This window comes from Neovison vison, chromosome 12 (assembly GCF_020171115.1).
Source record: "Neovison vison isolate M4711 chromosome 12, ASM_NN_V1, whole genome shotgun sequence".
Classification (NCBI taxonomy): domain Eukaryota; kingdom Metazoa; phylum Chordata; class Mammalia; order Carnivora; family Mustelidae; genus Neogale; species Neogale vison.
In genome coordinates this window covers 85,738,762-85,765,905 of record NC_058102.1, presented here as the reverse complement: position 1 = coordinate 85,765,905, position 27,144 = coordinate 85,738,762, and the positions used below count along the sequence as shown (strand labels likewise).

At 38.6% G+C, this 27,144-nt stretch overlaps 1 protein-coding gene across 1 annotated transcript in view; it reads right to left on the bottom strand.

Moving 5' to 3' along the window:
- Positions 1–27,144, bottom strand: part of SPATS2 (spermatogenesis associated serine rich 2) — a 146,836-nt gene that overhangs the window by 72,220 nt on the left and 47,472 nt on the right. Inside the window, exon 2 of the mRNA XM_044229163.1 lies at positions 322–593. Within this exon, the coding sequence (XP_044085098.1) occupies positions 322–346 (25 nt within the window). The 5' untranslated portion in view covers positions 347–593. The remainder of the gene's footprint in view (positions 1–321; positions 594–27,144) is intronic.

Below are 27,144 nucleotides of genomic sequence, written 5' to 3'. Positions count from 1 at the left end.
TTCCTGTAAATATATTGCAATTTAGTACGTTTATAAAAGGAGAAAAGCAACTGTTATATGAATTAGCTCCCAAACTAGTAACACACAAAACTACAATCTAATATCCACAACATAGATAATTAGAGACAACAGATAAAGTTGTGAATGTTCTAAAATTAATTGCAGTCGAGACAAAGAGATAAATTATACCTATCAGTAGTACCACACTGGGTAAGGGAAAATGTAACTGTTCAAAACACATTAAAGAGAACCTTTTAAAAATATATAGATCATTATTTCACAACTATGCTTTTAACAATTTATGCCCACATGTAATCTTACCCTTCTGGTTTTGTTTCCTAGACATTGTGGTTTCTTTCTTTGATCTCAAAAACTACAGATGGAAGTATCCTTCTGCCTTGTCTGGGTTCTGACCGTAGTTATCTCTGATTTAAAAGTAGGCAACGGAAGTCTGCAGTTGGAGGTGATAAATACCAAATCGTGGTTATCTGAGATTCTGCTCACTAGCTGTTGATCTCCTTTCCTTCTCTTATATGAACTTCTTGTCAGGAAATATCATTGCAGATATTCATGTCTCTTTCCCCAAGGAGATTCTGGAGGGAAAACACACAAATATATTCACTATTATAGTAACAGCTATCTATACAAAATTTCTAACAGATACCCATAGGTTTTACTTTGTGTTTTTTCTAAACAAAACTAGCTCTTAAAACAAAAGTTCTCTACAAAGAATGGAGTCAGAAAAAACAGTATTTTGCTCCATAAGAAACTTTAATCTTAGAGAAAGAGACCCAACCAAGAAAACTCTGAACTATGGAGAACAAACGGCCAGTTACCAGAGGTGAGGTTGGTGGGAGATGGATGAAATAGAGGATGGGGATTAAGGAGGACACTTGTGATCAGCGCGGTGTGTGGTATGAAACTGCTGAGTCACTCTATCATACATCTGAGACTAATGTGACAGGGTATGTTAACTATACTGGAGTTAAAAGAAAAAGAAACTTTATGGGCGCCTGGGTGGCTCAGTGGGTTAAGCCTCTGCCTTCGGCTCAGGTCATGGTCTAAGGGTCCTGGGATCAAGGCCACATCCAGCTCTGTGCTCAGTGGGGAGCTTGCTTTCCCCCTCACTCTCTGCCTGTGTCTCTGCCTACTTGTGATCCCTGTCTGTTAAATAAATAAATGAAATGTTTAAAAAAAAAAAAAAAAAGAAAGAAACTTTAATCTTAAAATCAGACCATCTTCTTAGTGCAGAAAGAAGTTGTCTTACTCTTATCTTTTGTATCTATCTCAAAAATCTTACTACCGCTTATCACTCCCTAATAAGATCTTTCTTACCACCTGCCCTTCCTGCCCAAATCAAGGGTCTTTTTTCTGCCTCTAGGATTTCCTGTATCTAACCTCGCTTCATGTTTTCCATCTCAAATACACTGCAAGAAAACTAGGGAAGGGGGGTGGGTGAATGGGGAAAGCACAAAGGAATTTTAATAAGAAAAATTGGAAACAGCAAAATTTCAATTAGTCAATAGTGCAGGAAGCAAGTTGTAAAGATACAATTGCCATTTTTTCCCATATATTACTGAACTTTAAAAAATACATGACCAAGATTTCTAGGTAAAGAAAGAATGATCAAAGGATTCATATCTGGACACCTGATAGGAGAAACATTTTACAAGATGCAACCCAAGAAGGAAATGAGAGCAACCTTATGTAAAATACTTTCCAATACGAATGGAGGAGAATAAAGGAATAAGTAGACAGTCCTGGTAAAGTTTAAAAAAAAAAAAATCCACCAAGAATAAGAGCCTCCGTGGATATATAGAATAGATTGGTGGTTATCTGAGGCAGGGGTAGTAGAAAAAATGGGTAAAGGGGGTCAAACAATTCTAATTTCCAGTTATAAATGAGTAAGTTACAGGGATGTCACATACAGCAAGGCGACTAGTTCATACCATATTCCATATTTAAAAGTAGCTAGGAAAGTGGATCTTGAAAGTTCTCAACACAAGAAAAAAAAATTTGTATAGTGAGATTTTTTTTTTTTTTTGGTATAGTGAGAAATTTTAACTGGACTAACTGTCGTGATAATTTCGCAATATATACAAATATTGAGTCATTAGATTTTACATCTGAAACTAATATGTTATCAATCATATTCCAAGAGTAAGCTCCTCTACAAACCACTATGGGACTTGAGGAAAGACTGGCTGAACCTCTGAGGCTATCTTTCGGAGAACTAAGCCAAATTGGGAGAATCAGCCAAAGCCTATGGAATTAGATGGAATTTACCACTGGATGAAGTGGATCTAATAGAAAACACTTTATGAAATTTTATTTTATTTAAGGTTTTATTTATTTATTTGAGAGAGAAAGAGAGACAGAGAACAAGTGGGCGGAGGGGCAGAAGAAAAGGAAGAAGCCTGCTAGGCCAGGCTCCATCCCAGGACCCTGAGATCATGACCCGAACTGAAGGCAGACGCTTCACCAAATGAGCCACCCAGGTACCCCAACACTTTATGAGATTTTAGAAGAAAGAACAGAATTTAGATAGATCTATTACAAAGGATTAAACTCTTCAATGGCAAGCTCCTCTCTACCCTCATGTCCTCAGCTTAAAGAAAAGAGAATGAAGGGCACCTGGGTGGCTCAGTCGGTTAAGTGTTCGACTCTTGACCTCAGCTCAGGCCTTGATCTCAGGATTGTGAGTTCAAGCCCCACACTGGGCTGTACGCTGGGCATGGAGCCTCAAAAAAAAAAGATAAAAATTGAATGGAGTGGAGGAAAGCCTTCAGAAGAAAAAAAGAGATTGCAATGAGAAAATAATATTAGAGGATTAAAATGATCCAATCTGAGCATAATTAGAATCAATATAAGGAACTCAAAAAATATAGAACTCAAAAAAAGGAACAAAAAAAGCATTCACAGATACGACGCAGGAAAATTCCCTTGAAATAAGCAATCTGAATCTGTTCACTAGCCCCCCTCCAATCTACCAGAAGGAACTGGACCACTTCTCACTACCTCTCCTGCTACTACCCTCATCTAAGCCACAGTCATTTCTCCCTTGCATTGCTATAATCAGGACTATAATGGTCTCTTAACTAGCATCCTGAGTCTTCTATCCTGCCATACTTCAGCTTCCATTTCACTAAAGCTGCTTTTAAAATGATAAGACAAACTGTCTCAACTCTGCTGCTCAAAGATCTGCTCAGCAAAAGATCTGCTCAGCAGCTCATTTCATTCAGAGTAAAAGCCAGTGGCCTAAAAGGGCTTATCTGCCTCTCTTTACCTGTCTGAAGTAATTTCCCACTACTCTCCCCCTCAGGTACTCCATTCTAGCCATACTGGCCTCTTCACTGTCCCTTTTATACCCTAGATATACTCTCACCTTCAGGCCCTTAAAGTGTTCCCTCTGCCAGGAATGTTCATCTTTAGATAGCTACATGAAATAATTCCTCACCTCTTTCATGTATTTTCTCAAAGCTACTTTCTCTGTGGCTATTCATGAAAACCTACTGAATTTGGGGTAAGAAGAGCAGGACTCTCTGGCATTATTGCCCAAGGCTGTTCCCATCACCCCCAGGTCAGTGGGAAAGGTAGTTCTACAAAGTAGGGAAAGCCACAAAAACCAGCCGCCTCAGTCACAGAGAGGGCTGACTTGCCTTGAAGCAAAGCACAGAAAGCCATACCCATCATCATGATCAGTAACAACATGTCTTCTTGGTGGCAAATGAACAAGCAAGACAAGGGACCTGAGGATGCTGTCATAGTTGCAATGGACCAGCAGACTAGACAGAATTGAAAGGGAAATCCGGAAAAAGGGCTATAAAAGATAAGTGCTCACCATCCATACTATAGAGACCAGAGAGGACCCACAAGGAGCCTGCAAAAACATGAAGAAAAAACATGAGAGGGCCCAGCGGAAAGTACAAGTTTGAGCAGACTTAAATAAATGTCTGAATTTTGAAGGACCTCCCCTTCACACACAAAGATCTACTGGCAGAAAGTGGAAACCTTACTAGCTCAATGTGCTTAGCACAATCTTTGAGAAGTGGCTAACTGACCATTAAGCTATACAGATACAGGTGTGATTCCAGGAAGACAGACTTAAAAATAAAAACAAATTAAAAAGCCACAAAACACTAAGCAGGTATTAGCAGCCACACACTCTGGAAAAACATTCCACAGATTTAGTCCAGGCAACAAAACAAAACAAACCTCCAAAGGAAAAGCATATCAGAATCCAAAGTTGCTACAACATATTATGTAAAAGGTCTAGTTTCAACAAAAATTTATGAGACATATAAAGATGCAGGAAAGTATGGCCCAAACTGAAGAGGGGAAAAAAAAACAGTCACGGAATTGAAAAGGCCTCTGAGTAGGTCCAAATGCCAAACTAAACAAACAACCAACCAGCTTTAAAGGACTAAAGAAAAATATGAAGACAATGCCTCAAACAAACCAAAAATGTCAACAAGAAGATAGAAATCAGGGGCACCTGGGTGGCTCGGTGGGTTAAAGCCTCTGCCTTCGGCTCAGGCCATGATCTAAGGGTCCTGGGATTGAGCCCCACGTCTGGATCCCTGCTCAGTGGGAAGCCTGCTTCTCCCTCTCCCGCTCCCCCCTGCTTGTGTTCCCTCTCTCACTCTCTCTGTCAATTAAATAAATAAATAAAATCTTTTAAAGGGGGGGTTTTCTTTGGCTGGAGTTCAGAAAGATGTATCTGAGAAGGGCGCCTGGGTGGCTTAGTCAGTTAGTTTAGCCTTGGACTCTTGATTTTGGCTCATGTCATGATCTTAGGATGGTGAGACTGGGCTCCACATCAGGCTCTGCACTCACTGGGAGTCGGCTTGAGATTCTCTCCTTCTCTTTCCATTCCTCCCCGGCTCCCATGCACTCTCTCTTGAATAAATAAATAAGATCTTTAAGAATAGGGACGCCTGGGTGGCTCAGTTGGTTAAGCAGCTGCCTTCGGCTCAGGTCATGATCCCAGCGTCCTGGGATCGAGTCCCACATTGGGCTCCTTGCTCGGCGGGGAGCCTGCTTCTCCCTCTGCCTCTGCCTACCATTCTGTCTGCCTGTGCTCGCTCGCTCTCCCTCTCTCGCTCTCTCTGATGAATGAATAAAATCTTAAAAAAAAATATTTAAGATCTTTAAGAATAAAAAAGAGAAAGATAACATCTGAGAAATGTGAAAGAAGGAAACTTCAGAGAGATCTGAAGTATAAAAGGAATCTGACCTATCATTTCTGGCTTTGAAAGGGGCCATGAGGCATGAAGTGCGGATGGCCCCTAGAGCTCTTCAGCAGATGAATGGAGAGAAGATGTGGTTCATACATACAATGGACTATTACTCAGCCATCAGAAAGGATGAATACCTACATGGCTAGAACTGGAGGGTATCACACTAAATGAAATCAATCAGAGAAAGAGAATTAGCATATGCTTTCACTAATATATGGAATATAAGGAATAGCACAAAGGACCACAGGGGAAGGGAGGAAAACTGAAGGGGAAGAGATCTGAGAGGGAGACAAGCCATGAGAGACTCTTGACTCCAGGAAACAAACTGAGGGTTACTGAAGGGAGGGGGCTGGGGGAATGGGGTACCTGGGTGATGGACATTAAGGAGGGCACATGATCTGGCAAGCACTGGGTGTTATGCAACTAATGAATCATCAAACACCAATTATGTACTATACGTTGGCTATTTGAATTTAAATTTAAAAAGGGGGGGTGTTAAGTGAGAAAAAAAAAAAAAGACACTGGGGCCAAAAAAAAAAGAATGACACTGGGGCCAAGAGCCAGCAGGGAAACAGTACTATAACCTCAGCCCTACAACCATACGAAACTGAATTTTGCCAATAGCCTGAATAAACCTGTGGGGTTGGGGGGGGCACCATCTCTTCAGAAAAGCCTTCTCTGACTACCCTAACTAGAACAATAGTTCCTGACACTCCCATTCCCTTACCCTGTCCTATTTTTTCTACACCTTATTAGTACCTAGCATATAAATTATTTCTTTATTGTCCTTCTTCCCCAACAGAATGTAAACTTCTTGATGACTACAACTCTTACTATCTTGATCATTCTTTTTTTTTTTTTTTTACCGATTTAATTATTTATTTGTCAGAGAGCGAGAACAAAAGCAGGGGGAGTGGCAGGCAGAGGGAGAAGCAGGCTCCCTGCTGAGCAAGCAGCCTGATATGGGACCTAGGCCCAGTCATGAGCCAAACGCAGATGCTTAACCAAATGAAGCACCCAGACTCCCCTAAAATACAGATTGTTACAAAAATCTGTCAACAAGGGGCGCCTGGGTGGCTCAGTGGGTTAAGCCGCTGCCTTCGGCTCAGGTCATGATCTCAGGGTCCCGGGATCGAGTCCTACATCGGGCTCTCTGCTCAGCAGGGAGCCTGCTTCCCTCTCTCTCTCTGCCTGCCTCTCTGTCTACTTGTGATCTCTCTCTGTCAAATAAATAAATAAAATCTTTAAAAAAAAAATCTGTCAACAAAACCAGGAGAAAAGGGAGGACAAGTACCCCTGAAAAGACTAAAAAGTCAGTATAACCATGTTATTCAGAAATATGGAGGTTAATACCAAAAGAAATGCCAATGAATATCCATGGAAAGCTAGAAATGGGAATGGGCTGGAGAGAGAGGTAGGGACTGTCTTTTAAAATTATTATTATTGTTATACTAAAATATATTGTTAAATGAATGTGATGGAGAAAACTATATTTAAACTGTGTTGCATATAAATAAATACTGTATATCTGAAAGGATAAAAAGAAAGTTGCAAGTGATGATCCACTGAAGAATGGAAACTGAAAAAAATAGGAAACTAAGAATTTTCAAATATACTTTTTAATATTTTGACACTGTAACAGTATAAACAGATCTCTTTGAAAATTTTTAATACCTTTTTTTTTTTAAAAGATTTTATTCATTTATTTGACAGAGAGAGATTACAAGTAGGCAGAGAGGCAGGCAGAGAGAGAGGAGGAGGAAGCAGGCTCCCTGCTGAGCAGAGAGCCCGATGCGGGACTCGATCCCAGGACCCTGAGATCATGACCTGAGCCGAAGGCAGCGGCTTAACCCACTGAGCCACCCAGGCGCCCCTTAATACCTTTTTTTAATGACCCCTTTCCAAGAAATTAAATCAAAGCTGAAAACTCTCAGTTTTAAATATTTATTTCAAATCAGTAACCCCATCAACAGGTTCAAGAAATGTGTCAAGGGCACCTCGGTGGTGTAGTCGGTTAAGCAGCAGACTCTTGATTTTACCTCAAGTCATTATTTCAGGGTCATGGGATCAAGTCCTGAATTTGGCTCTCTGCTCAGCACGGAGTCCACTTGGGATACTCTCTCTCCCTCTCTCCCTCTGCTCTTTTCCCCACTTTCATGCTCTCTTTCTCTCTCTAAAAAATAAACAAATAAAATCTAAAAAAAGAAAAAGAAAAGTGAAATGTGTCAAAAAAGAACCTACAAACAGGGATGCCTGGGTGGCTCAGTTGGCCTTCTACTCAGGTCATGATCCTAGCATCCTGGGATTGAGTCCCACATTGGGCTCCTTGCTCAGCAGGGAGCCTGCTTCTCCCTCTGCCATTTTGTCTGCCTGTGCACTCTCTCTCTCTCTGACAAATAAATAAATAAAATCTTAAAAAAAAAAAAAAAGAACCTACAAACACTAACTCTCTAGACCTGCATAATGATAATGAACCAAAAACAAGAAAATGGGAAGTTTCAAACAAAAACATTTTTTCTGGGGCGCCTGGGTGGCTCAGTGGGTTAAGCCGCTGCCTTTGGCTCAGGTCATGATCTCAGGGTCCTGGGATCGAGTCCCGCATCAGGCTCTCTGCTCAGCAGGGAGCCTGCTTCCCTCTCTCTCTCTGCCTGCCTCTCCATCTACTTGTGATTTCTCTCTGTCAAATAAATACATAAAATCTTTAAAAAAAAACATTTTTAAAGGGTTTTGGATGCAAGAAAGTAACCTTTTCCACAATGTCATGAGTTTGCAAATGAATGTCATTCCCATTAGCTTTATAAATGAATACGAAAAAGGAGACCCCAAATAATACACTAATACATTCTAAAAAATAATTAAAAACAAAGATGATATCTTCAGGTCAAAAATGTGAATGTAAGACCTCTCTGTAATCTGATTTCTTAACAAATGTCTATTCATTGGCACTAACTTTCTAATCAATATCCCACTCTAATCTAAAAACTCTCTCATAATTATAAGGCCTGATCACCATAAATTTTACTTTGGAAAATGAACTTTTGATTTAGAAAAACAGGTAAATTCTTTAAAAAAAATTTAAAACCTCGATTTAGAATAACACAGAATTAGATACTGGAATAAAACAGAATTTCTGGAAGTTTATTTTAAATTTATTTATTTAAGGAATCTCTATACCCAATGTGGGGCTCAAACACATGACCCTGAGATCAAGAGCTGCATGCTCTTCCAACTAGCAGGCATCTCAAATTTTTGGAAATGCAAAATACATTCTAAGTGGAAAATCAGAAACCATGTGATACCACAACTCCTCTTTACTACTATTAAAAGATACAGGACCCTCCAAATTGCATAACATTAGTCATCGGTGGCAGCTGTTTAAGTGTGGGAGTAGACAGGACTTGAAAGGAGTAGAGTAGGAATACATATCTGTTTATCTCTTCCCATTTCACTGCTAGCTGGGTGGTTAAGAGTTGTCTGTACTCTCCTCCTCATGCAGGTGGCTGTAACCCAAACTCAATCAAGCCAAATTATTCTCAGCTGTATAAATTCTTCAGTAATGGTTTTAAACAATACTGATCATTTCATCCGCACCCCCCCCAACACGGAAACTCCATTTCTCCCATCTCCCCAAAGCACAGATGTGCAAGTAGCTCAAGGGAACAGAGGCAGCTATTAAGCAAAAACAAAACAAGGCAATTAAGGGCAACTTTATTCACTGAGTCTAATCCATAAAAGGAGATTCCATGCATATAGAAAAAGTAATTTCTAATACCCTTGCTAACTTAAAAAATACATTAACTGACCACTTAATAAGTATTTAACATGAATTACTATGTGCTCATACTTGAAATAAAAAATTATGAAATACGGACTATTATTCAGGAAATTTGACACATGCTACAACATGAATGAACCTTGAGGGCTTTATAGTAAGTGAAATAAGTCAATCACAAAAAAACAAATACTGTGTGACTCTACATATAAACGATACTTAGACTAGTCAAATTCATAGGGAGGAAGTAGAATGATAGTTACCAGGGCTGTATGAGCGGAATGGTTGTTTGGTGTTTAATGGGTACAAAGTTTCAGTTTGGAAAGATGAAAAAGTTCTGGAGATGGACAGTGGTGATGGTTGCACAACAATGTAAATGTACTTAATGCCACTGAAACTGTACATTTTAAAATGGTTAAAATGGTCAATTTTATGTTATGTGTATGTTACCATAATTTTTAAAAGTATTAGCGCAATAAAAAAAATTATGAGGAAAAAAATGATTTACTGACCCAACAAAAAACCTCCAGAAATACTGGTCAAGGAAAAAAACTAAAGCACAAATACTACTATCAGGAATTTTTAAAAATAATCAGCATAAATCTCACAGATATTAAAAATGTAAGACAAAAATACACAAAACCTCATATCAATACAATTGATTGATATGTTCAGGTAACAAAAACTTTTTTAAGATTTTATTTTTAAGAGCCTAAACCCACAGGAGAAGAGAAAATAGTAAAGATTAGAGCAGAAATCAATGATATAGAAATTTAAAAAAAAAAAAAAAAGAACAGATCATTGAAACTCAGAGGTGGTTCTTTGAAAGAATTAAGATTGGGGCACCTGGGTGGCTCAGTGGGTTAAGCCACTGCCTTCGGCTCAGGTCGTGATCTCAGGGTCCTGGGATCGAGTCCCGCATCGGGCTCCCTGCTCGGCAGGGAGCCTGCTTCCCTCTCTCTCTCTCTCTGCCTGCCTCTCTGTCTACTGTGATCTCTCTCTGTCAAATAAATAAATAAAAATCTTTAAAAAAAAAAAAAAAAGATTGATAAGCCCCTAGCCAGACTTACCAAAAGGAAAAGAGAAAGAACCCAAATAAATAAAATCATGAATAAAAGAGGAGAGATCACAACCAACACAAAATTATGAGAGAATACTAGAGCAACTATATGCCAACAAATTAGGCAATCCGGAAGAAGTAAATGCATTCTTAGAAACATATGAACTACCAAAACTGAAACAGGAAGAAACAGAAAACCTGAACAGATCCATAACCATCAAAGAAACTGAATCAGTAGTCAAAAATCTCTCAAAACCCAATATGGTCTACCAGCAGAATTCTACCAAACATTTAAAGAAGAATGAACACCTATTCTTCTGAAACTGTTTCAAAAAATAGAAATTGAAGGAAAACTTCCAAACTCATTCTATAAGGCCAGCATTACCTTGATCCCAAAACCAGATAAGAACCCCACCAAAAAGAATTACAGACCAATATCCCTAATGAACATGGATGCAAAAATTCATGCCAAGATACTAACTTAAAAGGATCCAAGAGTACCTAAAAGGATAATTCACCTCTGACCAAGTGGGATTTATTCCTGGGCTGCAAGAGTGGTTCAACAACCACAAATCAATCAGCATGATAGATCACATTAGTAAAAGAAAGAATAGGAAGACAAGAACCATATGGTCCTCTCAAATGATGCAGAACAAGCAGTTGACAAAGGACAGCATCCTTTTTTTTTTTTTTAAGAATTTATTTATTTATCTGACAGAGAGAGAGAGCACAAGCAGGTGGAGCAACAGGCAGAGGGAGAGGGAAAAGCAGATTCCCTGCTGAGCAGACAACCTGATGTGGGGCTCAATTCCCAGGACCCTGGAATCATGAGCATTAGGCATTAAGCATCAAAGGCAGACGCTTAATCAACTGAGCCACCCAGGTGCCCCTATAGCATCCTTTCTTGATAAAAACTCTCTGAGTGTAGAGAAAGAAGGAACATACCTCAATTATCATAAAAGCCATATATGAAAAACCCACAGCAAGTATCAACCTCAATGGGGAAAAACTGAGAGCTTTTTCTCCTAAGGTCAGGAACACCACAGGGAAGTCCACTCTCACCACTGGTATTCAACATAGTACACTTAAATCCTGTAGCTTCAGCAATCAGATAATAAAAAGAAATAAAAGGCATTCGAATAAGCAAAGAAGTCAGACTCTCTTCACAGACAACATAATACTCTAGGTAGAAAACCCAAAAGACTCCACCCAAAAACTGCTAGAACTAATACAGGAGATCAGCAAAGTCACAACAAAATCAACAACAGAAGTCAGCTGCATTTCCATACACCAACAAGGGAGAAGAAAGAGAAATCAAGGAACTGATCACATTTATAATGGCACTAAAAACCGTAAGATACCTAGGAATAAACCTAACCAAAGAGGTGAAGGATCTGTACTATGAAAACTACAGAACACTTATGAGAGAAATGAAGGAAGAAGTAAAGAAATGGAAAAACTTTCCATGCTCATGGATTGGGAGAACAGATACTGTTAAAACGTCTATGCTACCCAAAGAAATCTATGCATTCAAAGTAATCGCTATCAAAATACCATCAGCATTTTTCATAGAGCTGGAAAAACAATTCTAAAATTTGTATGGAACCAGAAAAGACTGAGTAGCCAAAGGAATGCTGAAAAAAGGAAACCAAAGCTGGAGGCATCACAATTCCGGACTTCAAGCTCTACTACAAAGCTGCAATCGTCAAGACAGTATGGTACTGGCACAAAAACAGACACATAGATCAATGGAACAGAATAGAGTCTCTAGAGACGGACTCTCAACTCTATGGTCAAGTCAACACAGCTGGAAAGAATATCCAATGGATAAAAGAGAGTATCTTCAACAAATGGTGTTGGGAAAACTGGACAGCCATGTGCAGAAGAATGAAACTGGACCACTTTCTTTCACCATACACAAAAGTTAACTCAAAATGGACAAAAAAAACTTAAATGTGAGACAGGAATCCATCAAAATCCTAGAGGAGAATACAGGCAGTAACCTCTTTGACCTTGGCTGCCAGACATGTCTCCAAAGGGAAGGGAAACAAAAGCAAAAATGAACTATTAGGACTTCATCAAGATAAAAAGCTTTTGCAAGCAAAGGAAATAGTCAAGAAAACTAAAAGGCAACTATACAATGGGAGAAGATATTATCAAATGTCTTATCAGATAAAGGGCTAGTATCCAAAATCTATAAAGAACTCATCAAACTCAACACCTAAAAAACAAATAATCCAGTCAAGAATTGGGGAGAAACACGAACAGAAATTTTTCCAAAGACATCCAAATGGCCAAGACACACATGAAAAAATGCTCAACACCACTCAGCATCAGGGAAATACAAATCAAAACCACAACAAGATATCACCTCACACCAGTCAGGGTGGCTAAAATTAACAACTCAGGAAATGACAGACGTTGGCAAGGAAATAGAGAAAAGTAGAACCCTCTTACTCTGTTGGTGGGAATGCAAACTGGTGCAGCCACTCTGGAAAACAGTATGAAGGTTCCTCAGAAAGTTAAAAACAGATCTCAGCAATTACATTACTAGGTATTTATCCAAAGAATGCAAACATAGTGATTCAAAGGGGAACATGTACCACAATGTTTATAGCAGCAATGTCCACAACAGTCAAAATTTGGCAAGAGCCCAGGTGTCCATTGACAGATAAAGAGATAAAGAAGATGTGGGGGGTGTGTGTGTGTGTGTGTGTATAATGGAATGTTACTCAGCCATCAAAAAGAATGAAATCTTGCCACTGGCAACCACGTGGGTGAAACCAAAGGATATTATGTTAAGCGAAGTTAAATCAGAGAAAGACAAATACCATATGATTTCACTCATATGTGGAATTTAAGAAACAAAACAGATGAATGGGGGAAGGAAAGGAAAGGAAAGACAAAACATGATGAAAACTGAGAGGCAAACCATAAGAGACACTAAACTCCAGAAAATAAACTGAGGGTTACTAGAGGATAGGTTGGTAAGGGGAAGGGATAACTGGGTGACAGAGACTAGGGAGGGGACTTGATGTAATGAACACTCGGTGTTATATGCACTTGAACAAAATGAATCACTAAACTCGACCTCTGAAACTAATACTACACTACATGTTAATTAATTTATTTTAAATAAAACAAAATTAAAATAAAAAAATAAATAATAGGGGAGCCTGAGTGGCTCAGTGGGTTAAAGCCTCTGTCTTCGGTTCAGGTCATGATCCCAGGGTCCTGGGATCAAGCCCCACATCAGGCTCTCTGCTCAGTGGGGAGACTGCTTCCCACTCTCTCTCTACCTGCTTCTCTGCCTACTTGTGATTTCCCTCTCTTTGTCAAATAAATAAATAAAATCTTAAAACAAACAAACAAACAAAAATTGTAATATTGTAACCAGTCACTATAAAGAATAAACATTCGGGGCGCCTGGGTGGCTCAGTGGGTTAAAGCCTCTGCCTTCGGCTCAGGTCATGATCTCAGGGTCCTGGGATCGAGCCCCGCATCGGGCTCTCTGCTCCTCGGAGAGCCTGCTTCCTCCTCTCTCTCTGCCTGCCTCTCTGCCTACTTGTAGTCTCTGTCAAATAAATAAATAAAATCTTAAAAAAAAAAAAAAAAGAATAAACATTCAATGCCTTCAGACTATACATACAAGCTGCTGTATAAAAATATGCCTCTGAGCATCATTCCATGTTCTGATCTGAGTGCTCCCAGTTTGCAAACTGTCTTTTTAGTATGTGCACAATAAACTTTTACTACTACTTCAGGGATTTGTTGCTTTTAATTTTTTTTTTTTAAATGAACTCTGACTGTTAACGGTGTCAAAAGTGGGATCTTAAGCCAACAGACCCACTGCCCTGAGGCTGGTGAGCAAACCACACGTGGTACCCACAGAGCACTGTGCACTCACTGAATTCTCTCAGACTACAAACTTCTTGGTTAAATCTCTCTAGCATTTGAGCTCTACTCTCTGAGTTACAAGCTCTCCAACTTTATTGTGCACATTTGCTTTCTGTCTCTCTTGAAATTTCTTGGTAAGCTACCCTCCTGTCTGTAAGAGGAAAAGCGCATGATTCCTTGGGTTTCAGGCAATAATAAAATTACCAGGATCCTATAGATTATTTGTTTCCAGTACCCTAAAGGCAGAGATAGTTCCAACTAGTCTAAATCCTCTTTTTCTCTTCTCTTAAAAAAACTCCTCCTTCTTAATTTATTACCACTATAGAAAGAGCTTTGAGCCTTTCTGAAAAAAATGGGATGTTACAAAGGATAATTTTGAATTGTAATGATGACCATTTTGGGAAGCCTACCAATTTAAAAAAGGATCCATCTTAGGGATACCTAGGAGAAAAAAGCAGATCCCAAATCTCCCCAAAACAATGCAATGCACTCTTTGATTGGTTTATAGAGGACTTGAGAAGGCAGAATGACTCAAAATAGTCTAAAAGATTCATTACAATAAGACAGTGAAAAACTTATGACTACCCTGAGTCTAAAGACCTGAGTGACCCTCCAAATAACCCCTCTGTGCCTATCCTCATTCTAACAACTTGTTTGATCTTTTACTCTTTGCCTCGAACCTCCTAGGCTCATCATGCCCTTGAGAGTAAGATCTTACCATGAACCAGAAGCCCCATCCACAGCAGAGTTTAAACCCTGGTTTGAAGCTGAGCTCTACACCATTATAAACAATTTTCCAGACCCAAAGAAGAATCAAACTAAATTTACAGAAAAATTTAAGATAATTCTTGGGGCTCATGACCCAGGATCCTGGATTTGCCCAACTCGTTGGTGCTAAGTCCAGGAGACGCTCAAAGGTAGTCCCATGCAGCAGACTGGAAAGACACTTTTGAAGTCTTTGAGGACAAAAAAAAGACTGTGAAGACCCTACCAAGTATGCCTGAAAAGACAGAATAAAAAGAGAGAGAAAAGTAGGTCAATTGCTCCTTGAAGCTACACCCAGTATTTTTCCTGTGAGAACAGATTGAGCCTTAATATACTCCTGTATATAGAAAAGAAATAAGTCAATTGCAGACCTTTGAATTCACTTAGGAGAAATATTTAGGCAGCATGCTGGTCTTAGGGACTCTGAAGCTAACATCACCTTTTCTGCTTATTTTGTTAATGGGCTTCTCCCTGAGCTTAATTGATTTAATTAAGAAACATAAATTAGAATGGGAGATTTCTCTCCTTTCGGAGCGCCAACATTTTGCTGAGCATTTCAAAAGAATTTTAGAACAGAAAAAGGGTTATCAAGCAAATATACTCATGGACTTACAATTTCAATAACTATAGAACTAACTTAAACTTATGACTAAAGCCCTGAGTCTAAAGACCTGAGTGACCCTCCAAATAACCCCTCTGTGCCTATCCTAATTCTAACAACTTGTTTGATCTTTTATTCTTTCCCTCAAACCTCCTAGGCTCATAATGCTCTTGAGAGTAAGATCTTACCATGAACCAGAGGTCCCATCCACAGCAGAATTTTGCCCCTGTTGACAAGCATACTTGTCAATACTGTAAACAGAAGGGACACTGATAAAGGGACTGTCCCCTCAAAAACCTAATTATCCACGGAAAGAGAATACTTAACCTTTAAATCCTCAAGAGTAATAATCAACACTGATGGGGTTCTAAGGTACTGCCCAGTAAGCTACTCCCAGTAATTCTTATGAACCATCTGGGTGAAATGAAATCTGAAATAAATGGAGAAAACTATACTGTGCCAGCACACTCTTTCTACTTTAAACTCCACCATGACACATCAAGAACTTCCTCAAAGTAGTAAAATTGTTTTGGTGGTGGCAGTGGCCAATCAAGTTCAAACGGTTCTTTTATCAGAGCCCACAACTTTACCCTTGGTCCCTTCTCTGCACAGCATCCCTTTCTTATGTGACAGTGCTCCTCAAATCTCCTGGGAAGAGATTTACTTTCTAAATAAAGAGACAAAATATATTTATTTTGGAATTTTCAGACTCACCAGACTCCAAAACATTATGTGTTCTATAAGCCCAAATTAATGGTCCTGAAGAAGCCAACAAACTCCATGATGAAGCAAGTATTGTAGACCTCCCTGAAGCCCTTAACATCCTATGGGCTTCTTCTTCCACAGATCCAGGAAAATTTAAGAGTGCCTTCCCTATTAAAATTCAGGTTGATCCTTCGAAAATTCTTCCAAAATTGCCTCCAATATCCCTTAAAACCCTAAGCCATACAAGGGCTCATTCCCATTACAGATGATTTAATAAATCAAGGACAAATAAAAAATAAAAATTAAAAAAAATATAATTCAAAGACTATTCCCTGCACCAGTTCTTTCCAGCACTCCTATCCTACCCATAAAAAAGCCCCAGGGCCAAGGATGGAGATTTGCACAAGATCTTCAAACTATAAATAAAACCGTTAATTCTAAGACTTCCTGTAGTAACCAACCAAATACTCTACTGTCAACATTTCAACCTATTCTGAATGGTTTATGGTTGCAGATCTATGCCCTGCCTTCTTTAGCATTCCGGTAGATAGGAAAGTCAATTTTGTTTGGAAAAATCTACCATATAGACAATTATGCCCCAAGGAATCACTGAGGCCCTTCACATTTCTCACAAGTTCTACATCGAGATTTAAGTATGCTATAATTTCCTCCAATTTTCTACCCTGAATTCAGTATGTAGATGATTTACTTCTTTGCTCTTCATCCAGAGAACTGAAATCCACTCAACTGCAACAGCTAGCTACATTACAAGGGCCATATGGCCTCTCAAGATAAACCGCAGTTTTCACGAGAAAAGGTAAATTACCTTGGTCATGATTTATTAGGAAAAGGACTCTTTCTGTTTCCAGAGAGAGTAAGTGCCTTCCCAAATCACTCCAGACCTACAACTAAGAGACTACTCCAAGGCCTCCTTGGACTTGCAAGATATTCGTGATCCTGGGTCACTAGTTTTTCCTTATTGGACTCTCCACTCTATGAACTAAAAGTAAGACTCAGGAACAGCTTCCTTAGGAAACAAAAGATGAGGAAGCCTTTACTGAAATGAAACAGTCCTTAAAAGCTTGCTTTGGCTTCCCTAACTATACCAAATATTTTACATTATTCATGACTGTTGACACTGGGAGTCCTTACACAAGAACATGGAAGAAAAAACACACCTGTAGCTTATGGTTTACAACTGGGTGCCCTAGCTAGGGCACAGCCAAATCACTCACAGGCAGTTGCTGCATGTGCTAAAATTGTAGAATCCTCTTTAGAACTTGTTCAAAGAAATATTTTAAATCTACAAGTTCTTCTGATATACAAAATTTAACTGAGCAAACTCAGCATTTCTTAGTTAGTAGACTAACATGTTATAAGATTCTAGGGGCGCCTGGGTGGCTTAGTTGGTTGGGCATCTGCCTTCAGCTCGGGTCATGGTCCCAGGGTCCTGGGATCGAGCCCTGCCTCAGGCCCCCTGCTCAGTGGGAAGCCTGCTTCTTCCTCTCCCTCTGCCTGCAGCTCCCCCTGCTTGTGTGCGCTCGCTCGCTCGCTCTCTCTCTCGCTCGCTCTCTGCCAAATAAATAAATAAAAATCTTTAAAAAAAGAAAAAAGATGATGATTCTATTCCTGTGTCCTTCTCACTGCAACTCCTTAAATCCTGCTACCCTTCTACCCTTACCTAATAAAGAAGAAACTAGTAATTGCATTGATCTGGTCTCTCAAAACCTAACTCCTAGACCAAATTTATAAGAAACTCCATTAGCCAATCCAGATTTAGTACTCTATGTTGATGGCTCTTACGCCAAAAATTCTAAAGGAAAATATCAAGCTGGATATACTGCAACCACTCGATATGAATTAACAGAAAGAGAAGTCCTTCCTCGGTTTAACTCAGCCCAATCTGCAGAATTATATGTCCTCACTTGAGCATGTACATTAGCAAAAAGAAAAACTGCAAATATTAAAAAAAAAAAAAAAGAAAAAGAAAAACTGCAAATATTTACAATGACAGTAGGTGTGCTTTTGGAGTGGTCCATGACGTTGGCATGCTCTGAAAACAGAGGATTTTAAAAATCAAATGATACACCTATTTAAAAAAAAAAAAAAAAAGACCTCAAATTGCTGATTTCCTTTCTGCACTGTTATTACCTTCACAAGTTGCTATTATCAAAACTGAGGCTCAGACCCACCAATCACACCCCGAATATCAGGGAAATGTTATGATTAACTTTCATGCTAAGGCTGTTAATTCAAGAAATTCCTAATATACCAAAACTCTGTAATTTAAATACACTTTTTTTTTTTAAAAGATTTTATTTATTTATTTGAGAGAGAGACAGTGAGAGAGAGCATGAGCGAGGAGAAGGTCAGAGAGCGAAGCAGACTCCCCATGGAGCTGGGAGCCTGATGTGGGACTCGATCCCAGGACTCCAGGATCACGCCCTGAGCCGAAGGCAGTCGTCCAACCAACTGCGCCACCCAGGCGTCCCTAAATACACTTTCTAAGATAGATCCAAATCACATTACTTGTGACAGCTTGTATAACAGACAGAAAGTTGTGTCAAATAAGAGAAAATAAAAATGGCACCATAAAGGATGTGAGTTTCATGAAAAAAAAAAGAGAACCCTGGAAGGCCCAAATGGCTGGCTGGTGCTTTTTTAATTTCTCAAACTGCCACTCTTATGAGCACTGCATCTGACTATCCACCAAGAATCAACAAAATGACCCAAATTGTGAAAAAATATTGGTGGTGTGATTGTTCTAAATTGGCATAACGGGTTTATAATCAGTGCTTAATCTGTTAATCAGATAACCCAACTAAACTACTAAAGTAGCTTTGGGGGTTGCTCCCCCGCCATCCAAACCACTAGAAAATTTACAATTAGACTTCACTGAATTATCTCCTATGGGTTATCAGTATGTACCTGTTACGATATATCTATTTTCTAGATGGATTGACTTTATCCCCTGTCAGAAAGCTAATGCTGCTACTGGAGCAAATAAATCATTACAAAATGTTTTCCCAGGAGCACCTGGGTGGCTCAGGTGGTTCAGCTTCCAACTCTTGATTTTGACTCAGGTCATGATCTCTGGGTAGTGAGATAGAGCCCTGTGTTGGGCTTTGCACTTAACAAGGAGTCTGCCTGAGATTCTCTCCCTCTCCCCTACCCCTCACCCTGCTCATGCACGGGCATGCTCTTGGTCTCTCTTTCTTAAATAAATAAGTTATTGTACTTTATTTTTTTAAAAAGAAGGGTGCCTGGGTGGCTCAGTAGTTAGCTAAGCCTCTGTCTTCTCCTCAGGTCATGATCCCAGGGTCCTGGGATGGAGCCCCACATCAGGCTCTCTGTTCAGCAGGGAGCCTGCTTCTATCTCTGCCTGCTGCTCCCCCTGCTTGTGCTCTCTCTCTCAAATAAATAAATATATAATATCTTTTAAAAATTAAGAAAAAATGTTTTCCCACTATGGGGAATTCTAAGCAAACTTTCAAGTGATCAAGGCACTCACTTCACTGGACAAATTATAAAACAGTTTAATAAGGTTATTCAGAGATTGTGACACTATCATGTCCATACCATCCTCAGTCTTCAGGGAAAGCTGAACCTACCAAAGGCATTCTGAAAAGCAAACTAGCAAGACTGACTGAAACCACAGGATTATCATGGCCTAAAGTGTTACTCTTGGCTGTTCCAACTTTAAGGTCAACACCTTTTGGGGAACCAAATGGATACCTTATAAATTCATCACTGGACACCCCATGCTCATGATGATAGGACCCCATGCACATCCCACCCATGTAAATTCTAATGTGACCCAAAACTGTAAAGCACTAATATAGTATTCCGAAGCTTATTTTCAATAGGTCAATGAGGCTTCCAGAGACCCTCCACCGAATGAGGACTTTGTATCCCTACACTTTGGAACCCGGAACAGGTGTTTTGGAAGAGACATCAATGAAAAACAGCAATTGAATTTCAATGGAAAGGGCCCAACCACAGTCCTTCACTTCTCAAATAGCAGTTAAATTACAGGGTATTAAACATGGGTCAATGACTCTCAATTAGATGGAGTTCCCCCAACTCTTGAGCTTGCCAGCCTACAGCTGACTAAAAATGAAGGATTTCCAGGAGTAAGTCTTCCCCTGAAGCAAACAACAGCACGGCATAGATAGCCTCTGCCCAAAATCATAGAATAAGATACAACAGAATTCTCATTTATTTCTAGAACTTAAATATGTAACAATTGTTCTACATTACTACCTTGTAAATTAACTCAAAATGTTTAAACTGAAGTTTCTCTTTGCGTTGGAAATTTTCCCCTCCCACACTAAACACCTACTAAAGTCCACCATCCAACAAACACTTTCTTTTACGAAATTATCGTTGATTATGCAGCCATTTAAATGCTCAGGAAGGGGGCGCCTGTGTGGCTGTTCGTTAAGCAACTGCCATTGGCTCAAGCCCTGCATTGGGCTCCCTGCTCAGTGAGGAATTGGCTTCTCTCTCTGCCCTTTGCCCCACTCTCATGCTCTCTCACTTTCTCTCTCTCTAATAAAATCTTTAAATAAATAAACATAAATACACGCTCAGAAAGACTGCCAACTAATATTAGAACCAGCTTCTATATGCACCTGAATGACTAATTCAGGATATGGCCTTATGGAAAGGTCTGATATCCTTCCCTTGGCCATTCAACTAATACTTATGACCATTAATCTGACACTGGGAAGAAGCATCAGAAGCCAAAGTCTGGCCCATAACCCCTGTCAATTTCATTGCTGGTAACCTGTTCTTACGCATAGAGAACCTTAATGGTACTGGAACTGATCTGGGGCATGTTCCAGACTCACTCTGTAATCAAATCCTTTAGTTTGACTCAGATGAAGAAGACTCCTAAATATAATGACCCAGATTTAAAATTAGAGAATGATGATAACTTTATTTTTTATACCTCTAATTATTTCACCAAAGAAATTACTGAAGCTATACACCAGTTCAATTAAAAAAAATCTGTAGGCAAACGGAATGCCTCCATAATCCCATTATATAAAATAACAGTTCCACCTACTGGATAAATCAATATTTTAGGCACCACCAGACAGGAAATCAATCCTTTATCAACAAAAACATGATACATGGACTGCAAAGACAAATCCACAGGAATGTTTTTTGTTCCGATCTAAATTTAAGCCACAGCCATTAAAGATGGGAATGCCTACAATGACAAAGAATAACCATGACGTCCACATTGCCCCTGATTGGGGGTCATGGGATCTACCCTAACTCTCTCTCTCTCTTAATAATACTGAGTGATTCACCCTCTGTAGTACTAACACAACACACAAAGGTTTCCTACCCAAATGGTCTGGATGATATGAGATGGCATATGTTATACCCCAAATGACTAAATATGATTCTCTGAATGATAGCCAGATTATAAACTTAGGATGGTTTGTACATAAAGGAACTCCTCATAAGTGAGCTTCCCATGTACTTTTGAATGCTATTATTCAAAAAAGTTCTGGTTTTCATGTTTGTCAGAATATTTTTTCCCCAGTCGAGAGTTAATGAATTAGAAAAATAACTTTTTAGTATTTCTGCAACCATTTTTTTTAAAAAAAGCTTTAACAATACCCTAACTGCTCTTTAAGCAGTACAATCTGAAATAAATAGTTTGTCTCCAGTGGTACTCCAAAACAGGGTCATTCCTGATGCTCTCACTGCTCAACAAGGATGTACGTGTGCTAGAACTGGTAAAAAATGTTATTTCTATATTGACAAATCAGGAATTATTATCCAAAATGTAAAGGATCTTAAATATCTGATAAAAATTTTTCACCAAATAAGTGACACCTCCTCCACAGACCTGTTCTACTGTTAAACCCTGGCTCCTGGGAGTTTTTCAATCCTTGGCTATTTTTCTTTTTATAGTCATTATGTTAAACCTTCCTTGTGTGTTGCATGTTCTCCAGATCAAATGCCTGTCAGCAGCCACTTGTACACCAAATAGTATCCAGAAGGATAAAGCAACTGGATGAAATCAGCAGTAACTATAAATGATGAAGATGGTGACTATGTGGCCCTCCGGCCTGACGACTCATTTAATGGAAACAGTGAATATGGGATTCTGCAGCCTCACTACATCAACACTGGTAACTGAGACTAACACTACAGGTTGGTCCTGCTCTTAGCCTGCTGAGAGAATAACCAAAGGGGTGGGAATTATTAAAATCAAACACACATGGAGACCAGACTTAAAAATGCCCTGAGCAGACAAAACCAGTTAGTCATAGAAGCAAAGATTAATTTAGCTTATTTTACAAGCCAAGCAAGGTTAATTTGACCTGGATCATTTCTTGATTATGACTCCGTAAATCAAAAGCAAAACTTAAATGTTCCCCCAAATTGATATGAGGTAACCACTAACCAATTTTCTTTCATTTGAGAAAATTCTAATACTAGGACCAATCACTATAAAGAATACTCATTGGATGAACCATGAGAGACTATGGACTCTGAAAAACAATCTGAGGGGTTTGAAGTGGCGGGGGGGGGGTGGGAGGTTGGGGGTACCAGGTGGTGGGTATTATAGAGGGCACAGCTTGCATGGAGCACTGGGTGTGGTGAAAAAATAATGAATACTGTTTTTCTGAAAATAAATAAATTGGAAAAAAAAAAAAAAAGAAAAGAAAAAAAAATAAAATAAAATAAAGTGACACTAAAAAAAAAAAAAAATAAAGTGACACTAAAAGGGTTTCAAGTGTTTAGAATCCAGACTCTAGCAGATGCATGGAACAACAGTGCAATTCTTACTCAATTTATCAAAAGGTTTCAGAATAAAAAGAGGAATCAGCCTTATCATATTCACAAACTAGATTATATAGGGCAACTGGGTTGTTCAGTCCTTAAGACTGCCTTCAGCTCAGGTCAGGAGCCCAGTGTCCTGTGATCAAGCCCCATATTGGGCTCCCTGCTCAGTGGGGAGCTTACTTCTTCCCCTCCAGCTCCCCCATGCTTGTGTTCTCTCTTGCTATCTCTGTCATAAATAAATAAAATCTTTTTTTAAAAAGAAAAAAAAAAAAAAAAAAAAAAAAGAATACTCATTGCCTTCATACTATATGAGCTGCTTTATAACCATATATCTCTGAGCCTCAATTCCATGTTTTGGTTTGAGCGCTCCCAGTTTGCAAACTGTCTTTTTGGTGTGTGCACAGTAAATTTTCACTAATTACTACTTCAATGAATTGCTAATTTTACTGTTTCTTATGAACTTTTGACAGTTAAACTTTCTCTAAAACACAGTATTTAAAATTTCTTTCCGAATCTGATACAAAGCCATGGGGTCTTAGAAAAACAATAAAATGCACACTATACACAGGCATCCAGTTAAATTGAATTTAGGTATAATAGTTTCTTACCAGATTTCCTTAAAACCCATGATTGAAAGTATTAGAGAACTCTCAGTGTTAGTACTCTAAAGCTTCTCATTTCATTCATTATTCAACTAATATTCATTGAATGCCTACTACATTTAAGCCTTGTGGGAGCCTGAGTGGGAGGGTGCTGTTTCAGATGCAGGAGAAAATTATGGTATATCAGAATGCAGAGGTTTAATGGTGAGAGCAGGCGGTGGGAAAGTGGAGATCAAACCCCTTATCTATTCAGCTGAGAAGTATGACAATAAAGGAATAAAAGAAATAGGGTATTATAACAAGGCCAGGCAAAAGAGGTGTCCCCCCTCCCCCACAAAATAGGGATTACTTTTTGAAAGAAAGGCTAATCACATCACACATACTAGGGAGAAGAGTAATACTTGCAGAAATAAAAAATATCAGAAGTAAAATTAACCTTACATTCAGATTCAATTAATCTATGTAATGCCTAATATGTTCTAGGAAATCATTGAACAATTTCATACACATTATCTTTTTTAATCCTCACAACATCCTTGTGAGATAAACAAATTTCTAAAACAGAGGACAAAAAGAAATACAGAGATACAAGGAAGATGAGGAAAGTCACACCAAATGACTCCAATTATTTTAGTAATGGAAAGAGAAGAGAAAGCAGGAGGGCTTGACATGAATAGATAAGAAAACTAACATTTATTGCCTGCCAGTGCCAAGCACAGTTACATCCTTTATACACAAATTCCATATAATCCTGTTTAGTATTTATTATTCATTTAATTGAAGAATTCATTTAACTGAAGAATTTGAAGAATTTTGAGAGTTTCCCAAGATCTAACAGCTAGTGAATAATGAGGTAGTGATCAAACCCAGGCCTATGAAATTACAAATGCTATTTCTTTCCACTATACCACACTGCTGCTTCAAAATCAGGAATGTGCAAGGGAATAAAAAGTCATGAGGCTGTAAAGGTCCAGTTAAACTAGACAGCAAGAATTTGGAATAGATAATGACAACTCCATGCCCTCCTCTCTGTGGGGTCAACTACCCAAGCAAAAAAGCATTTAGAATGGGACAAACCATAAGAGATTCTTAATCTCACAAAACAAACTGAGGGTTGCCAGGGGGAGGGGGTTAGGGAGAGGGTGGTTGGGTTATGGTCATTGGGGAAGGTATGTGCTATGTTGACTGCTGTGAAGTGTGTAACCCTGATGATTCATAGACCTGTACCCCTGGGGCTAATAATACATTATATGTTAATAAAAAATTAAAAAAAATTTTTAAAGTATTTAGAATGGGAAGTTGCTGGAGCTGCAGTAATTAATATGTACTTCTAAGAGCTGTAATATGGGGGTGCCTGGGTGGCTCACTCAGTTAAGTTCTGCATTTGGCTCAAATCATGATCTCAGTGTCCTGGGATGGAGTCCCGCCTGCTTCACCTCCCCACCCCCTCAGGCACATAAGCACACACTCTCTCTCTCTCAAATAAATAAATAATTTTTTTAAAAAAAGAACTAAAAACTAGGGGCTTCTGGTTGGCTCAGTGGTTTAAGCCTCTGCCTTCGTCTCAAGTCATGATTTCAGGGTCCTGGGATCAAGCCCTGCATCGGGGCTCTCTGCTCAGCAGGGAGCCTGCTTCCCCCTCCCCCACTCCCTCTCTGTCTACTTGTGATCTCTGTCAAATAAATAAATAAAATCTTTAAAAAATAAATAAAAAGAAAAAGAAAAACTAAAAACTAGGGGTGCCTGGGTGGCTCAGTCATTTAAGCGTCTGCCTTCTGCTCAGGTCATGATTCTGGGGTCCTGGGATCAGACCCCACATCGGGCTCCCAGCCCAGCGGGGAGACTGCTTCCCCCTCTCTTGAGACTGCCTACCCCCTGCTCTTGATCTCATTCTTTCTCTCACTCAAATAACTAAATAAATTTTTTTAAAAATAAATAAAAAAATAAGAAATAAATAAAATGATAATAGGGCAGGTAAACTCTACCTCCCTTCAAATTATTACTAATGTTCTTTATTTATTGAATATCTACAAAATATTAAGCACTGAGTAGTCATAGGACTTGTTACCTAACCACTTGAAGCCACAATTTAAATATCTATAAATAGCTCAAAATTCACTATAGTCCAGATATTGTAGCACATACTTGAAACTTACTAAGAGAACAAATCTTTAAAATTCTCATCACAGGAAAAAAATTTTTCTTTTACTTTGTATGGTGACAGTGGGTAACTAGACTTATTGTGGCGATCATTTTGCAGCATGTACATATACATATATATGTACGTATACATATATATACACACACATATCAAATCATGTTGTACACTCAAAACTAATATAATGTTACATGTCAATTATACTTCAATTTTTAAAAGTCTAAAATTCAGCACTAACCTAAGGAAGTACTCTAATATTGATCAAAATATCAGAAAATGACAACGTAAGAATAACTTAATTTTCTCTCATTTTGAAAACTGACTTTATTTACAAGGAATAACAGTAAGGCCCTAACAAACAATAAGGCCCTACTAACAGACATAGAATTGTTGTCAAAAACTAGAATACAGACCCATTTATTTTTGTTCTTTTATGACAACTGCAAAAGACTGAAATGGATTAAAAAGATCACTAGGTATCTTCCATGGAAAACTAGGCATTGTGTAATGTGCACCTTTCCTAGATAACCGATTCTATCATATTTGCATCCTACATGATCTCACAGAACTGTAAGCTGTAAATAACTGATAGCAATGCCAAGGATTCTTGTCCATGCACATGCAAATAAATACTGTCTAGTGGAGGGAGATATGATTTCCCTCACGTCCCTGTAAAATAAAGCCAGTTTTGTGTCAATCTGTAAATTCATTTCAGCATTCTTGATCCTATGAATCTGTGGTACATGAATTCTTCTTTGAGCCACTTTTAGCATCTTACAGGCTCTCCAATTAATTAACGTGTACATTTTATATTTGTGTGAAATCATGATTTACCTAATTTTTAGTCCCTTAATAATGAAGTTCATACAATATGTAGTAAATACCATGGGAAATCAACATTTTAATGCAAAAGCTCGAGGAAGGGAAATATCCTTTTTACTATATGTATGTATTTAAGGAAGGCCAGACAAAACATGCCTTGTCGCTTCTCAGTTCTGTTTAAGACTCTAATAACCAGTCATTGTTATTGGTCATTCTTGAAAAACCCTATAACTGACAAAAAAAATTATCTGAATGATATTCTTGACTTTTTCCCCTGATGCATAGTGTAAATACAGCACTGTCTGAAAAACAGATGCTTCATCATTTCAGAAATACTTAGATCTTCTGTGTGAACTACTTTTGTTAATTATAGTCACCAATAAAATAAATGGTACATTTTCACACTGAACTAAAAATCTACATTTGACAATGTTTTTTCTTACCTAAAAGAATTTTTTTGCCAGTCAACATCTGTACAATCATAAGAAAATAAACTACATCTGTTGTTTTCAAAGTAATAGTTGTCTTGTATTGGTGTGTGTCGCATTAAAGGACAGAATGATTAAATTAAAAACTAACTTGATCCAAATATACACATGCAGCTTTAAAAAGACAAAGCCAGAAAGCAATACCCAAATGAAACATTAAATCAACAACATGTTTTGAACTCATTAATACATTGGGAAAAGGTGTATTAATGCTCAGATTT